Consider the following 22,207-nt stretch of genomic DNA (forward strand, 5'->3'; position numbering starts at 1 on the left):
TTATTCTTCGTTTGTTCTCGTCATTGATAAATATTATACTGTCTGTATTCTAGGTTGAAAAAGGAAAGCACTGGGGACCTAAACGCTTGGTAGAAGTATGCCGGGAGGCTGGTCAACCCTTAGGAATATCTATTGTTGGCGGTAAGGTTGAAATGACCGGTGCAGCTAGTAGTAGTGTGGCAGGCATATTTATCAAGAACGTGATTCCATCAAGTCCGGCCGGAAGGTTAGTTTTTTCTAATGTTAAAGGGAGTGTTCGTGAAAAATGAAAGGGACATAGACTAATACTGAATTGAATTCCATGTTGATCGTAAATAGTTTAATTTAATTTAAATTAATGACTCAGAAATTACAACCTATAAATGTCGAATTTAATTCGATACATTCGTGTACAGTTGATATTTCATAATATTTACTACCTTTTATGTACGATGTACTTTAAACGACTATTTTTTTGCCGCTAGGTGGCTCACCCAAACGAAATCCCTGAAACATTGAGAGTAAACACGTAGCTTGTTTTTTTTAGCGAACATCCCCTTAAGGAGCCGTTTTTTATCTGTTTAAAAGGATCTGAACACTCCTCACAAACTCTAATTTTCCAATCCATATATCTTTGCAACCTGGTGGTGCAAACTGCAAACCTTTGATAGATATTTCAAACTTCGATTATTAAATCTAACAGAATTCGCAGCTCAAAATATCAAATATCTTTGACATCAGACTGCAAAGATATAGGAATTAAAATTATAATTTGTGGCGAATGTTCAGTTGTTCAGTGGTGACAGTTTGAAGTCTGGAAGGTCTTAGAAATTGATGAACGAGTTCATAAGTTTGTAGATATTTGTTATTAGAAATTATATCTTTAGAACCGGAGATCTGAGTACAGGAGACCGTATTGTAGAGGTTGACGGAGTACCTCTCCTAACCTCAGACCAGGATATAGCTGTGGCTGCTATTGCTAAAGCTGGAAACCCAATTAGGTTCATCGTTCAGAGTCTACAGAAACACAAGGTCAGCATTTTTACATTTCGAGATTAAAAACTTACATATCACGCACCTCTGCCCCTTTAGTAAAAGTAAATTCAACCTATATGAAGCATTAAGTCTGACCGCGTCAACCTTGTTGCACCGGCTAGTCCTGTAGGTACAGTACAAACTGGGACCAGAAAGGTTGACCCGACTCGGAAATTCAAATGTACTACGGCTGCCCGTGATATGCAGTGCCATAAAATGTGGGGGGGGGGGGGGGGGGGGGGTATCTGTTAGATCAAATGTTAGGTAAAATAAATTGCTTTTTAACCTGTTCATTTCTCTAATTATAAGGAGAACATGCATTTATAACTAAAGGAATTGAGTCTTACCACAAACTCGAATTTTATAATCTCTAAACCTTTGCAACCCAATGTTGTAAACCTTTGATATTTTAAACTATGAATTTTGATAGATCGAATAATCAAACCTTGAAAAAGTTTTACACAATCAGATTGAAAAGATATAGGGATTTGAAAATTTGAGTTCGTGGCACCGCCTCACAGTTTCTGAACACTTACATAGTTATGTACTACTAAAAATTTGTAATAATCCTTATCATTCAATTCTTAATTTTTACAAAAAAGGTACATAATCTCGAACTTTCGGTTATTCGATGTTACGGACAACATTTTAGGTTTACAAATTAGAGAATCAGAGTTTGTGGCATAGACTCATTTCCTTTAAAAGTTGTCAGAGTGGATATCGATATAAAGGAATTGAGTCTTTGCCACAAACATCTGATTTTCTAATCACTATATCTTTGGAACCAAATGTTACGGACCTTAGATATTTCAAACTATGAATTCTGTTGAATCAAATTATCAGAGTTTGAAATATCAAAGGTTTACAACATCGGGTTCTAAAGATATTGGGGTTTAAATATTTGATTTTGTTACAAATACTCAATTCCTTAGCATATTACACACAAGATTTCATTTCAGATTCCTGTACTTTTAATATTTTAGGTTGGAGAGGGGAGGACGGACATTAACCATATAAACCACACCTCAGGTATATAAAAAAAATTAAATTAAAAGGTTGTCATCATCTGTATTTGATTCTTTTAATATTGCAGTTATGCGAATGATTTTTTTAAATAAATGCAACAATGTATTTGTCAGGGACGTTCTAGGTCTCTACTTAAAGGGAGTGACCGGCAATGTATGGAAGTTGAACTGAAATTGCAGTATTGTTGAGCAATTTTTTAGGATTCATTTGGGACCTATCTGACGTTTATGCGGAACATATTTGTTCAGCAGCCTACAAAATTCTCATAAATTGTCCATTTTGGAGGGATGATTTTGAGAATAGGTTTTATTTAGATTATTAAATGACAACCACGAAAGATGTAACAAAAAATCTACAGTAAACTAATTAGTTCTTTAGGTAAGGTTGAGTAAATAAAAATGAACTCTTATCATCGAAAATAAGTGATTTTATTCAGTTGTTGGTTTCTGTAATTTCTCAAGGTTTAAAACCATTTTCTGTAGATTTTCTAGATTTTTTAACGAAAAGACGACATTTCGAGAATTTAAACAAATCTGCGAACAAATTCATAAAGAATAAGAAAATTAATGATGAATAGGAAAAAATTGATTCTAACATTGATTTATTGACTACAATGAGAAATATGTTCCTAAACATCTAATTATTTTACTGTAGAAATTTTGTTACATTTTTCTTCGTCGTTTTGAATTATTTTATAAAACCGGTTCTCAAAATCATCCCTTCAAAATTGAACAATCAATGAGGATTTTAAATATGGAATTTGCGCTATTGCTGATTAAATATGCACCGTAACAGCGTCTGATAGGTCTCAAATGAATCCTAAAAAAATTCTCAATAATACTGCGATCTCAGTTCAACTACAATACAGTGCCGGTCACTCCCTTTAAGAATTGAGATGATTACACTAAACCCAATCTATTCAAGATTACTGCATGAGGCATAATTTTAGCAATAAACGTTATCTTATCTTATCTTATCTTAAGTATCTACAGTCTACACCTAGTGTTGATCATTTTAGAAAAATTCAAGCAAAGTTCCAAGATTTCAAAATTATTATGTTACAGTTTGCTTTTATTACCTTTGCAATATTTTTTAAATAAAAAAAGGAAAAATAACTAAAACCCGATCTAATGATAATGATTATGTAAATAAATAAAATATGTTGTAGTGGATGAAAAGGTTGGGAAGGCTCCACCGAAGTTAATAATCCCAGATATATTTTTTGGAACTCCAAAACCTAATGGGCCCACTAGCAACGGTTTTTCAACAAGGTAATCCTAAATAAAAAAATTTAAAAATATTTGTATGGTATTCTTGTAAATTGTACATTTGGTAAACTACCTATCATTTTTTTTGTACATTTTTGTAAATTTACAATATCGCCATCATTTTTTCTCAAATAAGGGTCTTGTTGGTACTCTATTGTTCAGTAGAAGTAAATATTTGAGTGTATAGCGCCGATTTAAGGATTTATCTCTAATTGGATGATGAGATACATAGAATGATAGATGTTACCACCCTGCAATTTCTATTGGTTCAAAATAGACACCAAACACATGACTTAACCCTGATTGGATCAGGCGCTTATGGACTCAGCATATAAGAGTGGATACACGATTAGTACAGTTGTCTATGGGCATGTAAGGGTCGCTTGAAAATACGTTGACGGTCTCTTTGATCATGTTTTTTATTTCAGGTCCTCCTCCTCATCCAACAATGAGAAACGAGAAGAAACTAGTTTTGAAGAGGATAGAAACGGGAACCCAGGGAACCCGGAGGGACAAATTCAAATGAATTCTCTGACAGATAATATTCCTCTCATAGATGATGATGGAGACGTGAACCAGGTATGCTTTTAATTGGAAACAAGGTATTTAACTCGGCTTGAATATAAGAAAAGTTTATGTTAATGAAAAGGATTTTAATTTTTAAATATATTGTGGATCTAGAAAACTTAGATCATGTGAGGCCCCACAAAAAATTGACTAGAGCAGAAGTTAGAACTTATGTGCTGTATTTCTAGGGTTCAAGCATTGATCTCCAACTTATGTATACCTACGAATTATTTTGATCCCTCTTCGTAGGGATATCTTTAATAAACGCATTGATCCTCAAAATTGCCCAAATTGAATATCAAGATCAAGCGTTCAAGATTAATGATTTCCACAGAAAGTCATATCTCAGATCAGACTAAACAAACCTATAACCATGAAACATGCAAGCACTGAAATGTTCTGATATGTTCTGATATATTCTGATATGTTCTGATATGTTCTTGATATGTTCTGATATGTTCTGATATATTCTGATATATTCTGATATGTTCTTGATATGTTCTGATATGTTCTGATATATTCTGATATATTCTGATATGTTCTTGATATGTTCTGATATGTTCTGATATATTCTGATATGTTCTTGATATGTTCTGATATGTTCTGATATATTCTTGATATGTTCTTGATATGTTCTGATATGCCCTGAAATGTTACAAAAAGCGCAGAAAATATTCTTGTTCTCTCTAATTGTGCGATATATTGGAGGAGGAGGAGGATAGATCAATGATGCAGAGTGAGAATTCATATTCAGCTCTATCCACTCCGGAGGTAGGATATCATGCTATCATGCACTAAACAGAAACAATGGAGAAAATAACAGAATCAAATATTTTTTGAGCCAGAAAAATTACATTATCTTTCACTTTTTTGATCAAATTAAGGTTTTAAGGGTAAATCATACATATCCATCTTTACACGGAGGGTCACTTGAAATTACACTTACAGTTGTAAACATTTTTTGAGAAATTGCTTATTACTTTATGATTGGAATCAATTAATTTTATAAACCTGTAAATTAAACAAGAATTCCTAAATTCTTGTAACAAATTATTTTTGCTTATCCAGGTTATGTCGAATGAGCAGAGTTATAATTACAACAAGGTGACGGAGAGACCTTTGGTTGGTAACAATCTAAACGAACTACGCCCCGTTGAAGACTACAGTATGAGATCAGATAGGTCGGGTAGTCCTCCACCAGAACCAGAGCTCATCCAGGTATAACAATAATCTAATACATATATCTTTACAACCTGATTTCGTACACCTTAGTTATATTTCAAAATATGAATTCTGCTAGATCAAATAGTCAAATCTTCTGATTGAAATGATATAGTGGGGAGGGGGGGGGGGATATTAGAGTTTGAGGCGAGTCATCAGTTTCTTTAAGTCAAAGGAGAAGTTTTTTTGGCTTCCAACTACAATATTAAAAATTTTAAGAGTCCGGTATGTATTTTTATCAAGAAATTAAGCTACCATATATTATATGTGCCACCTAGATGAAATAAAAACAGGTTAAATGAGTCTTAACAATCACATAAAATGGTCCAATAAGTCGTCTTCATTATCATTTTATGCTTCTATTATAAATAGCTAAGCACGCACAACCGGTTACCCGGTGTACATTTTAATATCCGAGCTGGGCCAACCTTTGCGGTCATTGTTTGGAATGTACCGCCAATTTGCAATTACTAAAGCGGCAGACCTGTGTGTAAGGTTTCAATATTTTTATATTTTTACGAATGGTTTTCATTGCATCAGATTTTTACTTTTCTTCTTCCCGCATTTCTTCTTTTCTTAATTGGAAGACGTGTTTAGGCTGGGTTGACAGATCAGGAGAAGCAGGATATCACGTCTAAGATGGATGTAGCCAAGAGAGAGGACAGGACGGACTGGAAAGGGCCCCAGGGACATGAAGACGAGGATCCAGTCGAATGCATGATCGTGGATAACAAAATAGTTGACAAGAAAGTTATTATGAGAAAAGCAAGCATTGTAAGTAAACATTTCAAGAAAAATTTGAATGTTTTTATCCCTCCAAACATTTAAAAATTTTTAATTCACTTGTAAATTTAAATTCGCCTTAAAAAATGCCAAAAAGTGCATATTTGACATTTTTGAAATTGATTAAATTACAATTAAATATTGATGATAATTTGTTTAGAAGTCTGAACATGGTGGGAATGATTCTGATTCTGATGATGATGATGATATGACCGAAGAGAAAAATTGGGCCAAGTTGGACGGAGAAGTGATTAAAAGTATAATCGAACCTAATGAGTACGGATTGGGATTATCACTTGCAGGTATAAACAGCTGAATGCTAATCTATAATGTATAAACTTAATATCTACAGCAGAAACCTTTAATTTAAAGTGATGAATCCGCAGCTAAATCGTAATTTCGTGATCTCTCATTGGACGAAATCTGATTGTTCGGAACTTTAGAATCTAAGGGTATTTAATTAATCCGTCAAACTACAAAATATACGGATTAGTACTTTCTGAAGGGATTAACAATACAAAAGGTCAGACCTTAGAAGAAAATGAAATTTTAGAGCAAAATAAAATTAAACAGAGCAACTTAAATAACAGAAAATAACAAAATAAATCGGGAAAAAATATGATAAAAATTATGCGATAACATACTAGAAGAGGAGAGAACAGAGATGAAGGATGAACATATTAGATCTGGAAAAACAAAAAAATCCACTCTTGGTTAAAAAAACAGTCCTGAAAAGAAAAAACACAACAAATATGCATGTAGTACTTGTTTCCTATTGGCCATGAAACACACTGGACATAACTCTGGCATATTTTTGGACTGACATCTTACGGCTGGGATTGACCTTAGAAGGAAGGGCTTTGGCCGATAAAATTTATAATTTCAGGACATAGACATCGTGAGACGATGCGAACCTACATCTGTGGTCTCCATCCTAGAGGGAAAGCTTTCCAGGACGGAACTCTCAAGGCCGGAGATCAGCTATTAAAGGTTTTATCTTAAATATTTGCCATGCTTATTGTTAAACTATGTAGATATATGAAAAAATGCTTTTCTCTCAATCTCTCTGATCTAGACGTAAGGAAAAGATCAACCTAGTTTTGAAATTTATGGTACGGCTTTTTGACCTCGTAGCACATCCACACTGGTTTAGTCAGCCCGGGTTTGTCGCATCCAAGCTAGACCAGGCTAAAGAATACGTGCCGGGTCTAATATCAGGACAATAGGACCGGCCAGTAATACTAAATACTTGTATACAGAATCGGATCATGAGATTGCATCAAGTTTTGATTTACACTGAAGTGTAAAGAAACGTAAATTTATTTAGTTGCATAATAAGCATTTTTCTTTCTTAATAGCTGTTTAAGAAGAGAATTCATGATTTAAAGAGATTTTAACCTAACGTAAAATATACTTTAAATTGACGTGCAGGTATTCAAAAAAAGAATATACAGGGTGTCCCAAAAAACATGGGAATTCAGTGACGAATTCGATATCGTCTTTGTTATGAATTAGCATTGTAATACCTAATTTCAAAAGCCGTAATATTATTATGTCTGCTATAGTTTATTTAATGAAAAGGGTAAAAGACTGAAAAGATGTGTCTATAATGTCTCCGCAAGATGAACAGTGAATACAGACAAGTTTACTCTGTTTGTATACTGTAATTTTCTTGTTTTACTAAGTACAACCGGTTGCAGTCAAAACATAAACAAACAAAATGTAAACATAGCAGACGAAACTCTTACAGATTACAGCTTTCTCAGTAGGTATCACTATACTAAATCAAAGAATTATTCATAAAGACGATATCGAATTCGTCATTGAATTCCCGTGTTTTTTGGGACACCCTGTATTTAAACCCAAATTAATAATGTAGGTTGGAGAGTATTATGTCGGGGACCGGTGTCACCTCAACGTAACGACAATCATTAAAGGCAAGAAATATTAAATACATGAACATACTTTGATTTGTGTACACTGTAACTGCCGCTTATGTAAGAGATATATACAAACTTAGAAATATAAATAAACATTGCAGTACACCAACCTTTCAAGCTTCCTGGTCTATATATTTCTTGTTTCCAGGATACTCTACGACCAGTAGTCTGGAGATTGTAGTGCTACGGAGCCCAACTGGTCTGGACAGCTTAGCGGTCAAACCAATCAATAAATTTCCTCTTCTGCTAGATGATATGGTGAGTTGACAAGAGTTCTCATTTTCTATTCTTTATATCTTTGCAACCTGATGATGTAGTCCTTTGATATTTCAGTTTTAACTATCAAGAAAATTTCAGCTAAGTTCTTAAAATCATAACACCCCCTCCCCCCCCAATAGTAAGATTGTTCAAATAGTAGTAAGTCAATAACGTCATTAGGTGATTTATAATAATTATCATATCTCATTGCTTAGTCTATATTTCTAAAAAATTATTAATGATGGATCTTAAATGAAAGCTGTTAATTAAATCATTCTGTTATAAAAACAAAGAATTTTGTCTATATTGAAATTCTATTTTAAAGGTTTAGGAGTTTTCAGTAAAGTTTTAAAGTTTTGGTCAAACTTTCTCGGGTTGTTTTCGATAAATCGAGCACAATATTTCCGCTAAACCGTGCATTTTCTCCTTTTATTAACATCTATATATACTAGGCTTTTAGGGCGCTTCACGCCCATCTTCTATTTCAATTGTGAACATGTTCTCTTTGTAAATATTGTAAAACAAACAAAAAAAATTTCGCGGATTTTCAAAACTTTCAAAAATCGAATTTTGTTAGAAGCAAATTTTAAAAATTCGATCATCCATGAAACCTTCCCTGGGGTCCTGCGAGATCCCGCAAATAGTTTGGGACCGATCAGTTCAGCCGTTTGGACGTTAATTGGATACAAACAAACAGACACCCTGACAAGCAAAGTATATATAGATATATATATATAGAAGAAGATAAAGTTGTAATCTCTGTTGGTTTGTTGGTATGTCCGATCAATACTCTGGAACTCGAATTTTTCAATTGTCAACTTTGTAGATTCACGGCAATATTCTTAACTTAAGGTTTAAAAATCTAAGTTGAGTGGGTTAACTTTTATAGAAAAAGTTTGGTTTCCAGGCAAAGCTGGGTTTCCAAACTAGTGCACTGTAAGATATTTGTAATATGTATATTTATTTTATAAAAACATTTTTTTAGATATTCGAGAGTGAAGAATTTCAGCGGTTTGTAATGAAACGAGAGCTGAAGGTCCATAAAGGGAAACAGGGTCTAGGGATTATGATTATAGAAGGGCAGCATAAAGCGACCGGAAACGGTATTTTCGTCTCAGATATACAAGCAGAGTCAGCAGCATTCCATGTAAGTTTTATTGAAACGTTTTATCGAAAATCTTTTCTATATCATTAATATTTATATAAAGTATGCACGACCTTTATATAAACTTTGTTAGGGATATACAATATACATCCCTTTTTATAGATTATGTTATGGATATACAATATACATCCCTTTTATAGATTTTGTTATGGATATACAATATACATCCCTTTCTATAGATTTTGTTATGGATATACAATATACAATATACATCCCTTTTTGTAGATTTTGTTATGGATATACAATATACATCCCTTTCTATAGATTTTGTTATGGATATACAATATACATCCCTTTTTTATAGATTTTGTTATGGATATACAATATACAATATACATCCCTTTTTATATATTTTGTTATGGATATACAATATACATCCCTTTTTATAGATTTTGTTATGGATATACAATATACATCCCTTTTTATAGATTTTGTTATGGATATACAATATACATCCCTTTTTATAGATTATGTTATGACCGGATATACAATATACATCCTTTTTTATAGATTTTGTTATGAATATACAATATACATCCCTTTTTTTAGATTTTGTTATGGATATACAATATACATCCCTTTTATAGATTATGTTATGGATATACAATATACATCCCTTTTTATAGATTTTGTTATGGATATACAATATACATCCCTTTCTATAGATTTTGTTATGAATATACAATATACATCCCTTTTATAGATTATGTTATGGATATACAATATACATCCCTTTTTATAGATTGGATATACAATATACATCCCTTTCTATAGATTTTGTTATGAATATACAATATACATCCCTTTTTATAGATTTTGTTATGGATATACAATATACAATATACATCCCTTTTATAGATTATGTTATGGATATACAATATACATCCCTTTTATAGATTATGTTATGGATATACAATATACATCCCTTTTTATAGATTATTTTATGGATATATAATATAAATCCCTTTTTATAGATTTTGTTACGAACACAATAAACACATGTTGTACATACATATTTATCAATACATATGTACATGTTTTTCTAGGCTGGGTTGAAAGTCGGAGATATGATCCTTGCAATCAACACGGAAACCTTTCTCAACATCTCCTATGATACGGTAGGTGCATCCGTCCTTATCCAAGCTAACCTATGATACAGTGGGTGTATCCGTCCTTCTTCAAGCTATCCTATGATACAGTAGGTTTATCCGTCCTTCTTCAAACTATCCTATGAAACAGTAGGTTTATCCGTCCTTCTTCAAGCTATCCTATGATACAGTAGGTTTATCCGTCCTACTTCAAGCTATCCTATAATACAGTAGGTTTATCCGTCCTTCTTCAAGCTATCCTATGATACAGTAGGTGTATCCGTCCTTCTTTAAGCTATCCTATGATACAGTGGGTGTATCCGTCCTTCTTCAAGCTATCCTATGATACAGTAGGTGTATCCGTCCTTCTTCAAGCTATCCTATGATACAATAGGTTTATCCGTCCTTCTTCAAGCTAACCTATGATACAGTAGGTTTATCCGTCCTTCTTCAAGCTATCCAATGATACAGTAGGTGTATCCGTCCTTCTTCAAGCTAACCTATGATACAGTAGGTGTATCCGTCCTTATCCAAGCTATCCTATGATACAGTAGGTGTATCCGTCCTTCTTCAAGCTATCCTATGATACAGTAGGTGTATCCGCCCTTCTTCAAGCTAACCTATGATACAGTAGGTGTATCCGTCCTTATCCAAGCTGGTATTAATATAATTTCGTTATCACGCATTAATAGTTTCCTTTTTTTAACAGTGTTTTACACAGGCTGTGTCCGTGATTAAAAGCCTGGGCGGAAATGTGAAGATGCTTGTGACCAGTCCTAAAGAGGAAGAGGAGAACAAAAATAAACCTGGAGGTTGGCATTTTCTTCAATACAAATGTTTGTATTAAAGGGACTCTAAGCGTAATTTCAAGTCATGCAAAAATGGCAATGCCTGATTCACAACAGTATCCAATGAAACCTTTATCTGATCAAAATGTTGGAAGATATTGTAGTTTTTCTAAGATTATAAGTGTTTATTTCCTGCAGTAGAAATGCGTTAGTCACGGTTGTAGAGAAGTCACAATTAAAAATAACCGGTTTTCCAAATTATAAACATTAATATCTATACCATTCATACCATACTAGATCAGAAAAGGCTTTTTAGGGTACCGTTATGAATCTGGCATCTCCATCTTTGCATGGAGGGTCACTTGAATGTACTCTAAAAATCTAATTAAACAAACTGATATTTTTGCATCAGTTTAAAAAGCTATAGGCGCTCTAATCCAAGTAGATTCAAATATGGTGTTACAAGTTGCATCCTCTTTTTCTTCCTTTAAAGCAGAAATTGTAATAGATATGTATTTTCTTTAATAAAGATTTTGGCCCTTCTCGCCGTTTAACAAAAATACAAGGCACGATATAATTTATAAAGTTGTATTCAATATGTGTAAGAACCTTGTCTTGAGATTCCATATTTCAGCTAAACCTGGTCTGACACCTCGAAGAGAAGTTGACTCCAAGACCCCCGCGCAGCCCGGAGCTACAAAAGCAGCAGTGGAACCTGTAAAAGAGGAACCTGTTAAACCTAAAGAGGAGCTGACCGGCAAGGTTGACCTGAAGAAGGAGAATGGAGGATATGGATTAAGTCTGGTGGGAGGAGTGGATACACCTCTGGTAACTTTTTTTCATGTTTTTCATATTTTTTTCTGATTCCTCCCGAATGAATGAACCCCAATTTATCCCAATGGTAAAGTGAGCTGGTTACAAGTCTGTGTTTTCAGGGTGAAGTTCTCATCCATGAGATATTCCCTGAGAGTGCTGCTGCTAAGTCTGGAGTACTCCGTCCTGGAGACAGGATCAATAAAATCAACGAGGTCGAGCTCAAGGGTCTCACACACGATGCTGCCTTAGACACATTACGCTCTACAATAGACAAGGTCAGATACTATACTTAGACACATTACGCTCTACAATAGACAAGGTGGGATACTATACTTAGACACACTTCGCTCTACATACAATAGACAAGGTGAGATACTATATTTAGACACACTACGCTCTACAATAGACAAGGTGGGATACTGTACTTAGACACACTACGCTCTACAATAGACAAGGTGGGATACTGTACTTAGACACACTACGCTCTACAATAGACAAGGTGGGATACTGTACTTAGACACACTACGCTCTACAATAGACAAGGTGGGATATTACACTTACCTTTAATGTATGCGGCCACTGCAAACTCGCCAGGGCGAAAAGGTCAAATTCAATCGACATCACTGGTACAACTTTGTGACCTTGTTGCCCCTCTATTTCCGATTATACGCACAAGTATGAGAAGGCAAATTTATTCGATTGCATAATAGCAATTAAAACATTGTTATTCTTATCAATAGCTCTTCACTAAGAGAAGTTAAGAAAAAAAACATAAAAAGTTCAATCTTACTTTGATTTATTATCTTAATATTATTACAAATAATAATATTTTGCTAAAAATAATTATGGGATATAAATATGATGGGATATGAAAATGATGGGATATTAAAATGTTGGGATATAAAAATGTTGGGATATAATAATATTGGGATATAAAAATGTTGGGATATAAAAATGATGGGATATGAAAATGATGGGATATATAAAATGTTGGGATATAAAAATGTTGGGATATAAAAATGTTGGGATGTAAAGGTTTTAGGATATAAAAATGTTGGGATATAAAAATGATGGGATATAAAAATGATGGGATATAAAAATGTTGTGATATAATAATGTTGGGATGTAAAAATTTTGGGATATAAAAATGTTGGGATATAAAAATGTTGGGATGTAAAGGTTTTTTAGGATATAAAAATGTTGGGATGTAAAAATGTTGAGATGTAAAAATTTTGGGATATGAAAATGTTGGGATGTAAAAATTTTGGGACATAAAAATATTGGGATATAAAAATGTTGGGATGTAAAAATGTTGGAATATAAAAATGTTGGGATATAAAAATGTTTGCATGTAAAAATTTTGGTATATAAAAATTTTTGGATATAAAAATGTTGAGATGTAAAAATTTTGGGATATAAAAATGTTGGGATGTAAAAATTTTGGGATATAAGAATGTTGGGATGTAAAAATTTGGGATATAAAAATGTTGGGATGTAAAAATTTTGGGATATAAAAATTTTGGGATGTAAAAATTTTGGGATATAAAAATGTTGGGATGTAAAAATTTTGGGATATAAAAATGTTGGGATATAAAAATGTTGGGATGTAAAAATGTTGAGATAAAAAAATGTTGGGATATAAAAATTTTTAAATTTAATAAAATCAAAACCATCTCAGGCAAAAAAATATAAAGCCTGAGCAGTACTGCATTTGTTTACTTTCCTACCAGAAACCGCAGTACACTTTATTTGTAAACAAAGTTCCTTTCTAAATAAAGATTGTAAATATTTGTATTTATCAGGCTGTGCTCCACTATGAGCACCGGGAGGGAGACCAGGAGATAGATCTGTTCCAACAGCTGGATATCACACTCAACCGGAAACCTGGAAAAGGGATTGGAATTAGTTTAGTCGGACGGAGAGACGGACCCGGAGTATTTGTCTCAGCTTTGGTCAGTTCAACATTTTATTTACAGTGAGAACCAGAAAACTCTGAAATAGGAAGACGACTTTTAGAAACAAGACATATCTTTAAATAGTCCAATTGAGCATTAGACACAGCATTGGTGCAATTTAAACAGACCTATTTCACTTCATAGGGATTTAATAAGTGTCTGGTAAAACCATTTGCTTTGTAACAACATCAAATACACTTTGTATGGCTATAATGTCGTCTTCCTATTCCATTATTTTCTGGTTCTCTCAGTACAGGGTTACCCGCAAAGTATGAGATTTTATTAACATGAAACCATACAGTCGTGCCTGAAGTCTCATTCTTTGCGAGTAACCCTGCACAATGCACATTTATAATTATAACCAGTGAAAGCAGAATAAAAATCGTCTTTATTTTGTTAACCCTATTCCCGCTGGGGGGGGGGGGGCAATTTGCCCCCCCCTGGGGTTTTTTTTACATAACTCAAAAAGTATTGGTCTGAGGCTGTTGAAATTTTCTGANAGGATAAAAAAAAAAAAAAAATTTTATTGTGCCCAAAATTTATATTTTCTTAAAATGTGGAACTTAAACCTACTTTTTACTCTGTAAATTTGGAGCATCTTTAACACCGAATTTTGAATCTTGAGTGATATTTAGAAATAAAAGATTAATTAGGAAAACTTTTATATCACGGTTTTTTCTGCAATTCGAATTTAAAAACAAACGTTATTCTAATTTAGGTTTCCGGCAGCGTGGCTGAGGCAAGCGGTCAGCTGGTTCAGGGAGATCAAATTATTAAAGTTAATGAAATAGATTTAGAAAAAGCAAATCAGGTATTAATTACAAAATATCTTTTATCACCTTTTGACAAGAAAATACCGACGCAGGATTTCTCCCATTTACAACTAGAGCGGGATGTTATGTTACTTAACTCTTCTATGGGATAAAAAATGCAATTTTTCGAGATATTTTAATTTTTACTTCACTTTGGGTTCCATTGAACAATTTAGTTTGTAACACAGACATCTTGCTAAATCTCTATAAATCTCTATAAGTCTCTATAAATCTCTGAACATCTCTTGAAATCTCAAGAAATCTCTAGAAATCTCAAGAAATCTCTAAAAACCTCTGAAATTTTTAGAAATCTCTGGAATCTCAATAAATCTCAATAAATCTCTGAAATCTCGAAAATCTCTAAGAAACTGAAAATTCAGCAAATTAACTCTAATTGTCTACTCTTTATCATTGCAACCTGACACTTCAAACTTGGACTGTTTGACTGTATAAAATTTAAAAGATAGTTTGAAATATCTAAGGTCTACTTTTGGAAAGATTTAAGGATTAAAATCTCAAGGATCTCAGTTTTTGCCACAAATTTTGATTTTCTAATCCCTATTTCTTTGCAATCCGAGGTTATAGACCTTTGATATTTCATTCTTTCAATTCTATAAGATCAAATAGTCTAAGTTTGAAATAACAAAGGTTTACACTATAAGGTTGCAAAGATTAGAAAAATTGTGTTTGTGGCAAAAACTCAGTTCCTTTGTGGCAAAGAAGTTGAGTTTTTGCCACAAACTTTGATTTTTAATCCCTTTATCTTTACAACCTGATTTCGTAGAGCTTTGATATTTCAAATTATAAATTTTGGTATATCAAGTAGTATAAGTTTAAAATATCAAGATTTATGGATTATAAAATTTATGTTTGTGGCAAAAACTCAATTCCTTTATAGTTTCTTTTTCAAAACTTTAAAGTTTACTTGGAGCTAACAAAACTTATTTGCGTAGGATACCGCTGTTGCTGTGCTGAAGGCTGCTGTAGGAGATATCAAGATTAAAGTTAAACGTCTCAATGCTATCACTAAATCCTGAGTGAACATGAACAGTCTTTAAACCTGAACCCTAAGGGGCCACTCTATGCAAACCTACTCAGTATTATCCCTAAGTAGATATGTGAGCTAAAACAATCTATAATTTAAATCAATATTTTTGTATATTATCGATATCAATGTGTCTACTTTATAGGATGAAAGTGAGCTTATAAGAAAGAAATCAGGGCTAGGAAAAATTAGTTACTTTGTTCAGAGTTTAGAAATTTTCAAGCGACGGTTAAACCGTTATCATCAGAACAAATTTAGTTAAATATCATTTTAACGGTTTTTTTAGTTTTCAATTGTTTCAACTGTTTCTGTGCTTTTCAAATAAAAAAAAAACTTTTTGTGTATATAAAAAAGTCCGGAAAAATGTTTTAAATTAACATTTAATTTTCATTTTTCCCTTTCACTTCTTGTTTCTTAATTTGAGAAAAAATATGGTAAAAACTTTCCTGCTGCAAAAAAGTTCATTACTTACAGCACTTGGGGGGGGGGGGGTAAAAACGGAAAATGTTAGTTCTTGGGAGAGTACACTGCCCCCTCTCCTTGTGTACGCCCCTCTCCCTAGCTTATGTAAACGAAAAACTAAGAAAACGGAAAAATCGCTTTTAAAATTTAAAGAAATGAAAAAATCTAAAGTAATTTCGTCTTTGCCAATTTTCTAATCTTTGCATCTCAAAAATGTAAAACTTTGATATTTCAAACAATGAATTTTGTTAGATTAAATAACCCAAGTTTGAAATATAATATCTACACAATCACTCTGCAAAGATATAAGGATTAGAAAATTTGAGTTTGTGGCAAAAACTCGACTCCTTTCTGATCCAAATGGTTAAAAGTGATACTAGTATTGGCTTGATTATTGTGCAATGTACAGTAGGGTATCCCATGAAACATTACGACTTGAAGATCCTCTTTGATCTATACAATATTTTCCGGCATTCATTCGTCTCTCATTTAATGTTTCGTCGGAAACTCCTTGGTTTTGCATAATGAATCATATTTGTAGTATAAATGCATAGAAATGTCTAGCCTTTCATAATTCTTCTTCTTTTCAATCCCCCCAAATACTACTGGACAATATACATTATAAATGTGAAATTAAGTGTTTCTTAATTTATGTTACAAACATGTACAATGTATATACGCAAGAAAACTAGCAAGTGATTTGTATAATGAATGATATGATGCAAATAGACGTTACAATTTACAAAACCAATTTTTAAATGCAACACCGCGGTATATCTGGTCTCTTAAAAGAAATACCACATATTGTATAAAAACCCTATTCCCCCGGCACCAGATTTATCTTGTACATTTTATTCCCCCCCCCCTCACACACACACCATGGTTTAGGTGCAGGGAGATCCAAACCGTCTGTGATTCATATTTACTGTTCATTTTCCTTTGGTTTCATAATAAACCCTTAAAACTTGCTCTCTTTCCTTCTGAAGTAGTATGTGATTAAAACTAAAACTTGCATATTTTGATCCAAAATTCTATCAGAATTATGCAAAAATTGCGTTGACTTTGAAGTCTTTATGTCCAGGGCTACAAAAACTTTTTGTGCCGGTCAGGTCAAATCAATAGTTATGGCGACACTTTACTCCACCAGGTCTGAATAGTGTAAATAGGTCTCTGCAGTGTCAGCTAAAGTTGGATTACATGTAAACATTAAGAAAACTGAGCTCGCAATTTAAAAACCTCGACTCGAGCCGCAATTCCTTAAACCCGACTTTAAGACCCAACTCAGACGACAGCTTGTTTCACGTGATTGACAGCTGCAAGATCTTCGGTTCGACTTAAGGAGTAAGACCCAATGAAAATATAACCAAGCTTGGTTGGTTTTAGTGGAGAAGAAGGCTTATTGTTGAGTCTTATTCTAATAAAAACCCGGAATGCGCCAATTCCTACCATGAAAATCCGCCAAATAGAATATCAAACCGGTTTTTTTTAACTCAACTCTGTTGAAAATAAGATGCAGCTTGAATCCAAAAGCTAAAGCCGTAAATGAGGCCAAATGACAGCATAGACCAGAGCCGTATTTTCCCCTAATTTTTTAAATCGCGGGCTTTGAAGTCATGAAAATGAAAAATGTTAAAAACACATTAAAGAAGTAGAACAGTATGGTTAGTAAGGACGCACATGGAAAATTTTTTACCGACTTTATGTACCGATGGCGAAGTTGGCGGGTAAATAATTCTGAACTTTATATGTTCGCCATCGGTTTGTCGGAGACTAAATGTTTGGAGGGCGGCGGAACAACCCTGGTTATACAATCAAGATTAAATAAGGTCAGGTTCAGGCGCGAATACAGGGGGGGGGGCGTCAAGGAATCGAAGACCCCCCCTTTTTGAAAAAAGGGGGGTCAAAAGTATCTTTTTCTAAAGACTAACTTAAACGTTTACTGTAGCTGTTAACCAGATACTTTAAGGTACTTTAACAGAACTCATAATTTCATCAAATCATGCCATTCTCCGGGGAAACAAATTACCTTGAAATTTTTTGAAAATAAGTTTCAGTTTTAAAGAGTACATTCTGATATTTCAATTATTTGACCATCATTTATAAAAACCAAATATCACAAATTTTCACATTCTAATTTAAGAAGAATTCAGATACATCCATAATGATAACTTCAAACGGTATGACTTGAAGAAAAAGAATTTGTACTATGGCTAAGAATTACAATTCAAAGAGATATTTTTTTTTCAAAAAATATTTCTTTTAAATTAAATTTAATAGAATCCAAGGAAATCTCATTATAATAAGAATAAATATATATTTTGAATGAATTTATACAAAATATGACAAAACTTACAATTTAGAGAACTTCAAATGAGAAATTAAATTGTAAATTGTAATGATATGATGCAAATAGACGTTACAATTTACAACCCTCCCTGGATTAGGTGCAGGGAGATCCAAACTTGCTGTTTCCTACTCAAGTAGTGTAATTAAAACCCAAACTTGCATATTCTGACCCAAAATTCTATCAGAATTATGCAAAAATTGCGTTGACTTTGAAGTCTTTATGTCCAGGGCCACAAAAACTATTAGCGCTGGTAAGGACTTATAAATAGTTAAGGCCTGGCGACACTTGCAATTCTACCAGGTCTGAATAGTGAAAATGTGTGTCTGCAGAGTGGGAGATACAGGGTTTCACAATAAACATTAAACATGAGAATTAAGTGAAAACTTAAACATCGTAATTGATGAATAAGAAAGATGGTTAGAAGAAACCGGGGATATGACACCATGTTTTAGTAATAACAATAATAAATATAATTATACTCGGAGAAATAAGTTAATTATATGACAAGACAATTACAGTTTAGAGTGATCAAATATTAAATTAAATAATGTTTTCACAAATTAAAATTTTGAAACAATTCATGAATATCACATCTGAGAGTAGTGAACATAATTCAATAAAACTAATTTTTATGAAAATCCAAAAAAAAACATCAAAACTAAATCTTTTCATATTTTCTGTTCATCAGAACTAAAATGGCACAAGTAGAATAATGATTTTAAAACAGGATATTCACATAATAAATATTTCGTGACGATTTAGTATAACGAAGATTTGGTCGAGATCTGTTACAGTATGATAAAGAATTACTGCAACAAAGACGACATTAAAGCAATAATTAAGTGTATTTGATTTTGTTACAAAGCAAATAGTTTAACAAGTAGCTTATTAAATCACTAATTAAGTAAAATGGGTCTGTCTTCCTATTCCAGAGTTTTTTGGTTCTCACTGTATATTAAAATTTTCAGTAAAAATTGATAGAAGAAAACTGAATTTGCGGATATTTAAATGCATGTTAGTGGAATTCTAAATTTAAACTTTGTTGCAATAATACTTGATCATACTGTAGTTATGGTACAGAAAACAGTTAATTTGAAGCTAGAGATGATTATAAGTTTCAATCTAATGTTTAATCTTCAGATTGAGGTTTGTATGCTTACATCTGATGTTCAGTGTTTCTTGTTTCAGTTTTATTTGAAATGTTGAATTCCTGCTGTTGTTGCAGTACGTTCACATAGATCAATATAATATCAATCTTTATGGATACTTTGTATGTGCATCTTAAGGTTATCTTTGCGTGTTGCTAAGTATTCACACTGATTACAAGAATATCTGATTCCTTCATGTTTATTCTGTATGTGTCTCTTCAGATTGCCTGCGGTTGTTGAAGAGTATTCACACTGATTACAAGAATATCTGATTCCTTCATGTTTATTCTGTATGTGTCTCTTCAGACTCTGTGCGGTTGTTGCAGAGTATTCACATCGATCACATGGATATCTTACTGTTTCATGTTCACTACTAATATGTTCACTGAGAAGATCAGATGTAGTAGCAGAGTAATCACATTGATTACATGGATATTTTACTGGATTGTGTTTCCAGGCGGTGTGTACTTTGAGAACAGCCAATGTAAGTGCAAAGTATTCACATTGGTTACATGGATATCTCGCTCCAGCATTATTACTATCCATGTGTTTATTTATATTCTCTTCTTCTGTTGCAGAAAATTCACAATGGTTGCAGGGAAGTCTGTTTTGGCTAGAATGCAGAGGGTCCTCTTCACCAGTAAGTTCACCTAAAATATTTATTTTATGATATTTAAGCGCCCCTGTAATATTTCAACTATAGATAATTCCTCAATCTCATCATAGTGTTAAAGATATTGTCGTTTTTCACGGCTTAAAAGTGTTTAATTCTAATAATTCCTATATTTTTTTTTGCAGTTAAATGCGAAAGTCACTTTTGTAGAAAAATCTCAATTGAAAACAATCATTTTTCAATATTATAATCATATCTAAACATATATAAATAATATGAAGATATCTAATTCCTAATTGATCTGACAAAGCTTTTATGGATACTGTTGTGAATCGGGCATTGTCATATTTGCATAGAGGGTCACTAGAAATTTCGCGTATCGTGCCTTTAAACCCGAGTAAGTAGCGTTTATTTGCGCCTGATTAGAGCCCAAACCAAGACTTGAGTTTATCTAGACTCGGTTTTAGTTCAGGCCGATTTGATCGGTTCTTATGATTTTAGATTTGATTTTCGTTAAAACATTTATATTAGAACATTTAAAATCTTGGAAATTATTTTTTGTGTCAAATTTGAAGATATTTCTTCTTTAATGGTAACTTTGTCTTCTTCTGACGCCAATTTAACCCTCTTCAATGATATTTCAGCCATTTTAATATAAGCTTTTATCTATTTTAACAAAACTACTATTATTAAACAAGAAAATTAAATATCACAAGAATAACAGAACATATATTTTAGCAAAATATTAAAAATATGTTAATAATGTTTCTCTTTTAAACAGTACATTCTGATATGTCAATTATTTGACTATAATTTATATAAACCATGAATATCCCAAATAATTATGTTTTCACATTCTAATTTAAAAAGCATTCAGATACATCCCAACTTGAAGAAAAAGAATTTTTACTAAAACTGAGAAATTTTAGGCAATCAAATTTTTTTAATTTTCAGAAAAAAAGTTTCAGGAGAAATATCATTATAATAATGAATATAGATTTTAGAAATATTTTTACAAACTTTAGAGCGATCAAGTATTAAATTAAATTGTAAATTGTAATTATATGATGAAAATAGACCACCCTGGTTTAGGTGCTGGGAGATCCAAACCGTCTGTGATTCATATTAACTGTTCATTTTCCTTGGTTTCATAATAAACCCTTTAAACTTGTTCTTTCCTTCTGAAGTAGTGAAATTAAAACTCAAACTTGCATATTCTGAAGCAAACATCTGTCAAAATTATGCAAAATACACCTTCACAACTGAAGGTAAAAATAATTGCTTTGACTTTAAAATCTTTATATCCAGGGCTAAAAAGAACTATTTGTGTTGCTAAGGTCATATTTAGAGCAGGGACTGTCGTCGTCATTTTAAGTAACCTTTCATTTGAAAAAAAGGGGTGCCTGCCCGATACACAACAATTTCCAGTTTCTGGAGAGAAAAGTGTTCATTTCTGATAACTTTTGTTTTGTTTTTGAAGCAAGATATACGCACGTAACTTAATTGCAAAGAATTAAAAACATGAAAGACAAATAAGAAAAAATAAACACAAAACACAAGACTGCACGTAGAACTAACTACAGTAAGTGCACCCTGTCTATCATATTTTATCTCTAATTCAAAATCCGTTAAAAATAATAACGAAAAATATATAAAATAGCAATTACGAAAAATAATTTGTAAATGGGTTATAAAGTCAAGACATTTAAACAGGAGCTGAAAAGTTTTTAATTGATATATTTAAACAAACAAAAAAGTTTAAATCTGCAGGCTATCATGAATGTAAGAAATAAGAATTTAGTCTCATCCTATAGTGGATAACTCTGCATCAAGGTTGTATAATGATGTTGCTTACTCTCGATGCGCTCCAATGTACGGGAAGGGTCGTCTT

General features: G+C 32.7%; 1 protein-coding gene across 1 annotated transcript in view; it reads left to right on the plus strand.

The window, feature by feature from the left end:
• The window catches only part of LOC111695526 (uncharacterized), a 72,281-nt gene extending 56,358 nt beyond the window's left edge, over positions 1–15,923 (plus strand). Inside the window, exons 41-60 of the mRNA XM_023464894.1 lie at positions 54–226; positions 867–1,011; positions 1,998–2,043; positions 3,209–3,311; positions 3,737–3,887; positions 4,581–4,646; positions 4,944–5,093; positions 5,694–5,870; positions 6,040–6,181; positions 6,766–6,869; positions 7,759–7,816; positions 7,968–8,077; positions 9,063–9,224; positions 10,289–10,360; positions 11,052–11,142; positions 11,753–11,946; positions 12,054–12,209; positions 13,737–13,886; positions 14,608–14,700; positions 15,655–15,923. Coding sequence (XP_023320662.1) covers positions 54–226; positions 867–1,011; positions 1,998–2,043; positions 3,209–3,311; positions 3,737–3,887; positions 4,581–4,646; positions 4,944–5,093; positions 5,694–5,870; positions 6,040–6,181; positions 6,766–6,869; positions 7,759–7,816; positions 7,968–8,077; positions 9,063–9,224; positions 10,289–10,360; positions 11,052–11,142; positions 11,753–11,946; positions 12,054–12,209; positions 13,737–13,886; positions 14,608–14,700; positions 15,655–15,738 — 2,427 coding nt within the window. The 3' untranslated portion in view covers positions 15,739–15,923. The remainder of the gene's footprint in view (positions 1–53; positions 227–866; positions 1,012–1,997; positions 2,044–3,208; positions 3,312–3,736; positions 3,888–4,580; positions 4,647–4,943; positions 5,094–5,693; positions 5,871–6,039; positions 6,182–6,765; positions 6,870–7,758; positions 7,817–7,967; positions 8,078–9,062; positions 9,225–10,288; positions 10,361–11,051; positions 11,143–11,752; positions 11,947–12,053; positions 12,210–13,736; positions 13,887–14,607; positions 14,701–15,654) is intronic.
• Positions 15,924–22,207: the final 6,284 nt, after the last annotated feature.

This window comes from Eurytemora carolleeae, unplaced genomic scaffold, assembly GCF_000591075.1.
Source record: "Eurytemora carolleeae unplaced genomic scaffold, Eaff_2.0 scaffold90, whole genome shotgun sequence".
Lineage (NCBI taxonomy): Eukaryota > Metazoa > Arthropoda > Copepoda > Calanoida > Temoridae > Eurytemora > Eurytemora carolleeae.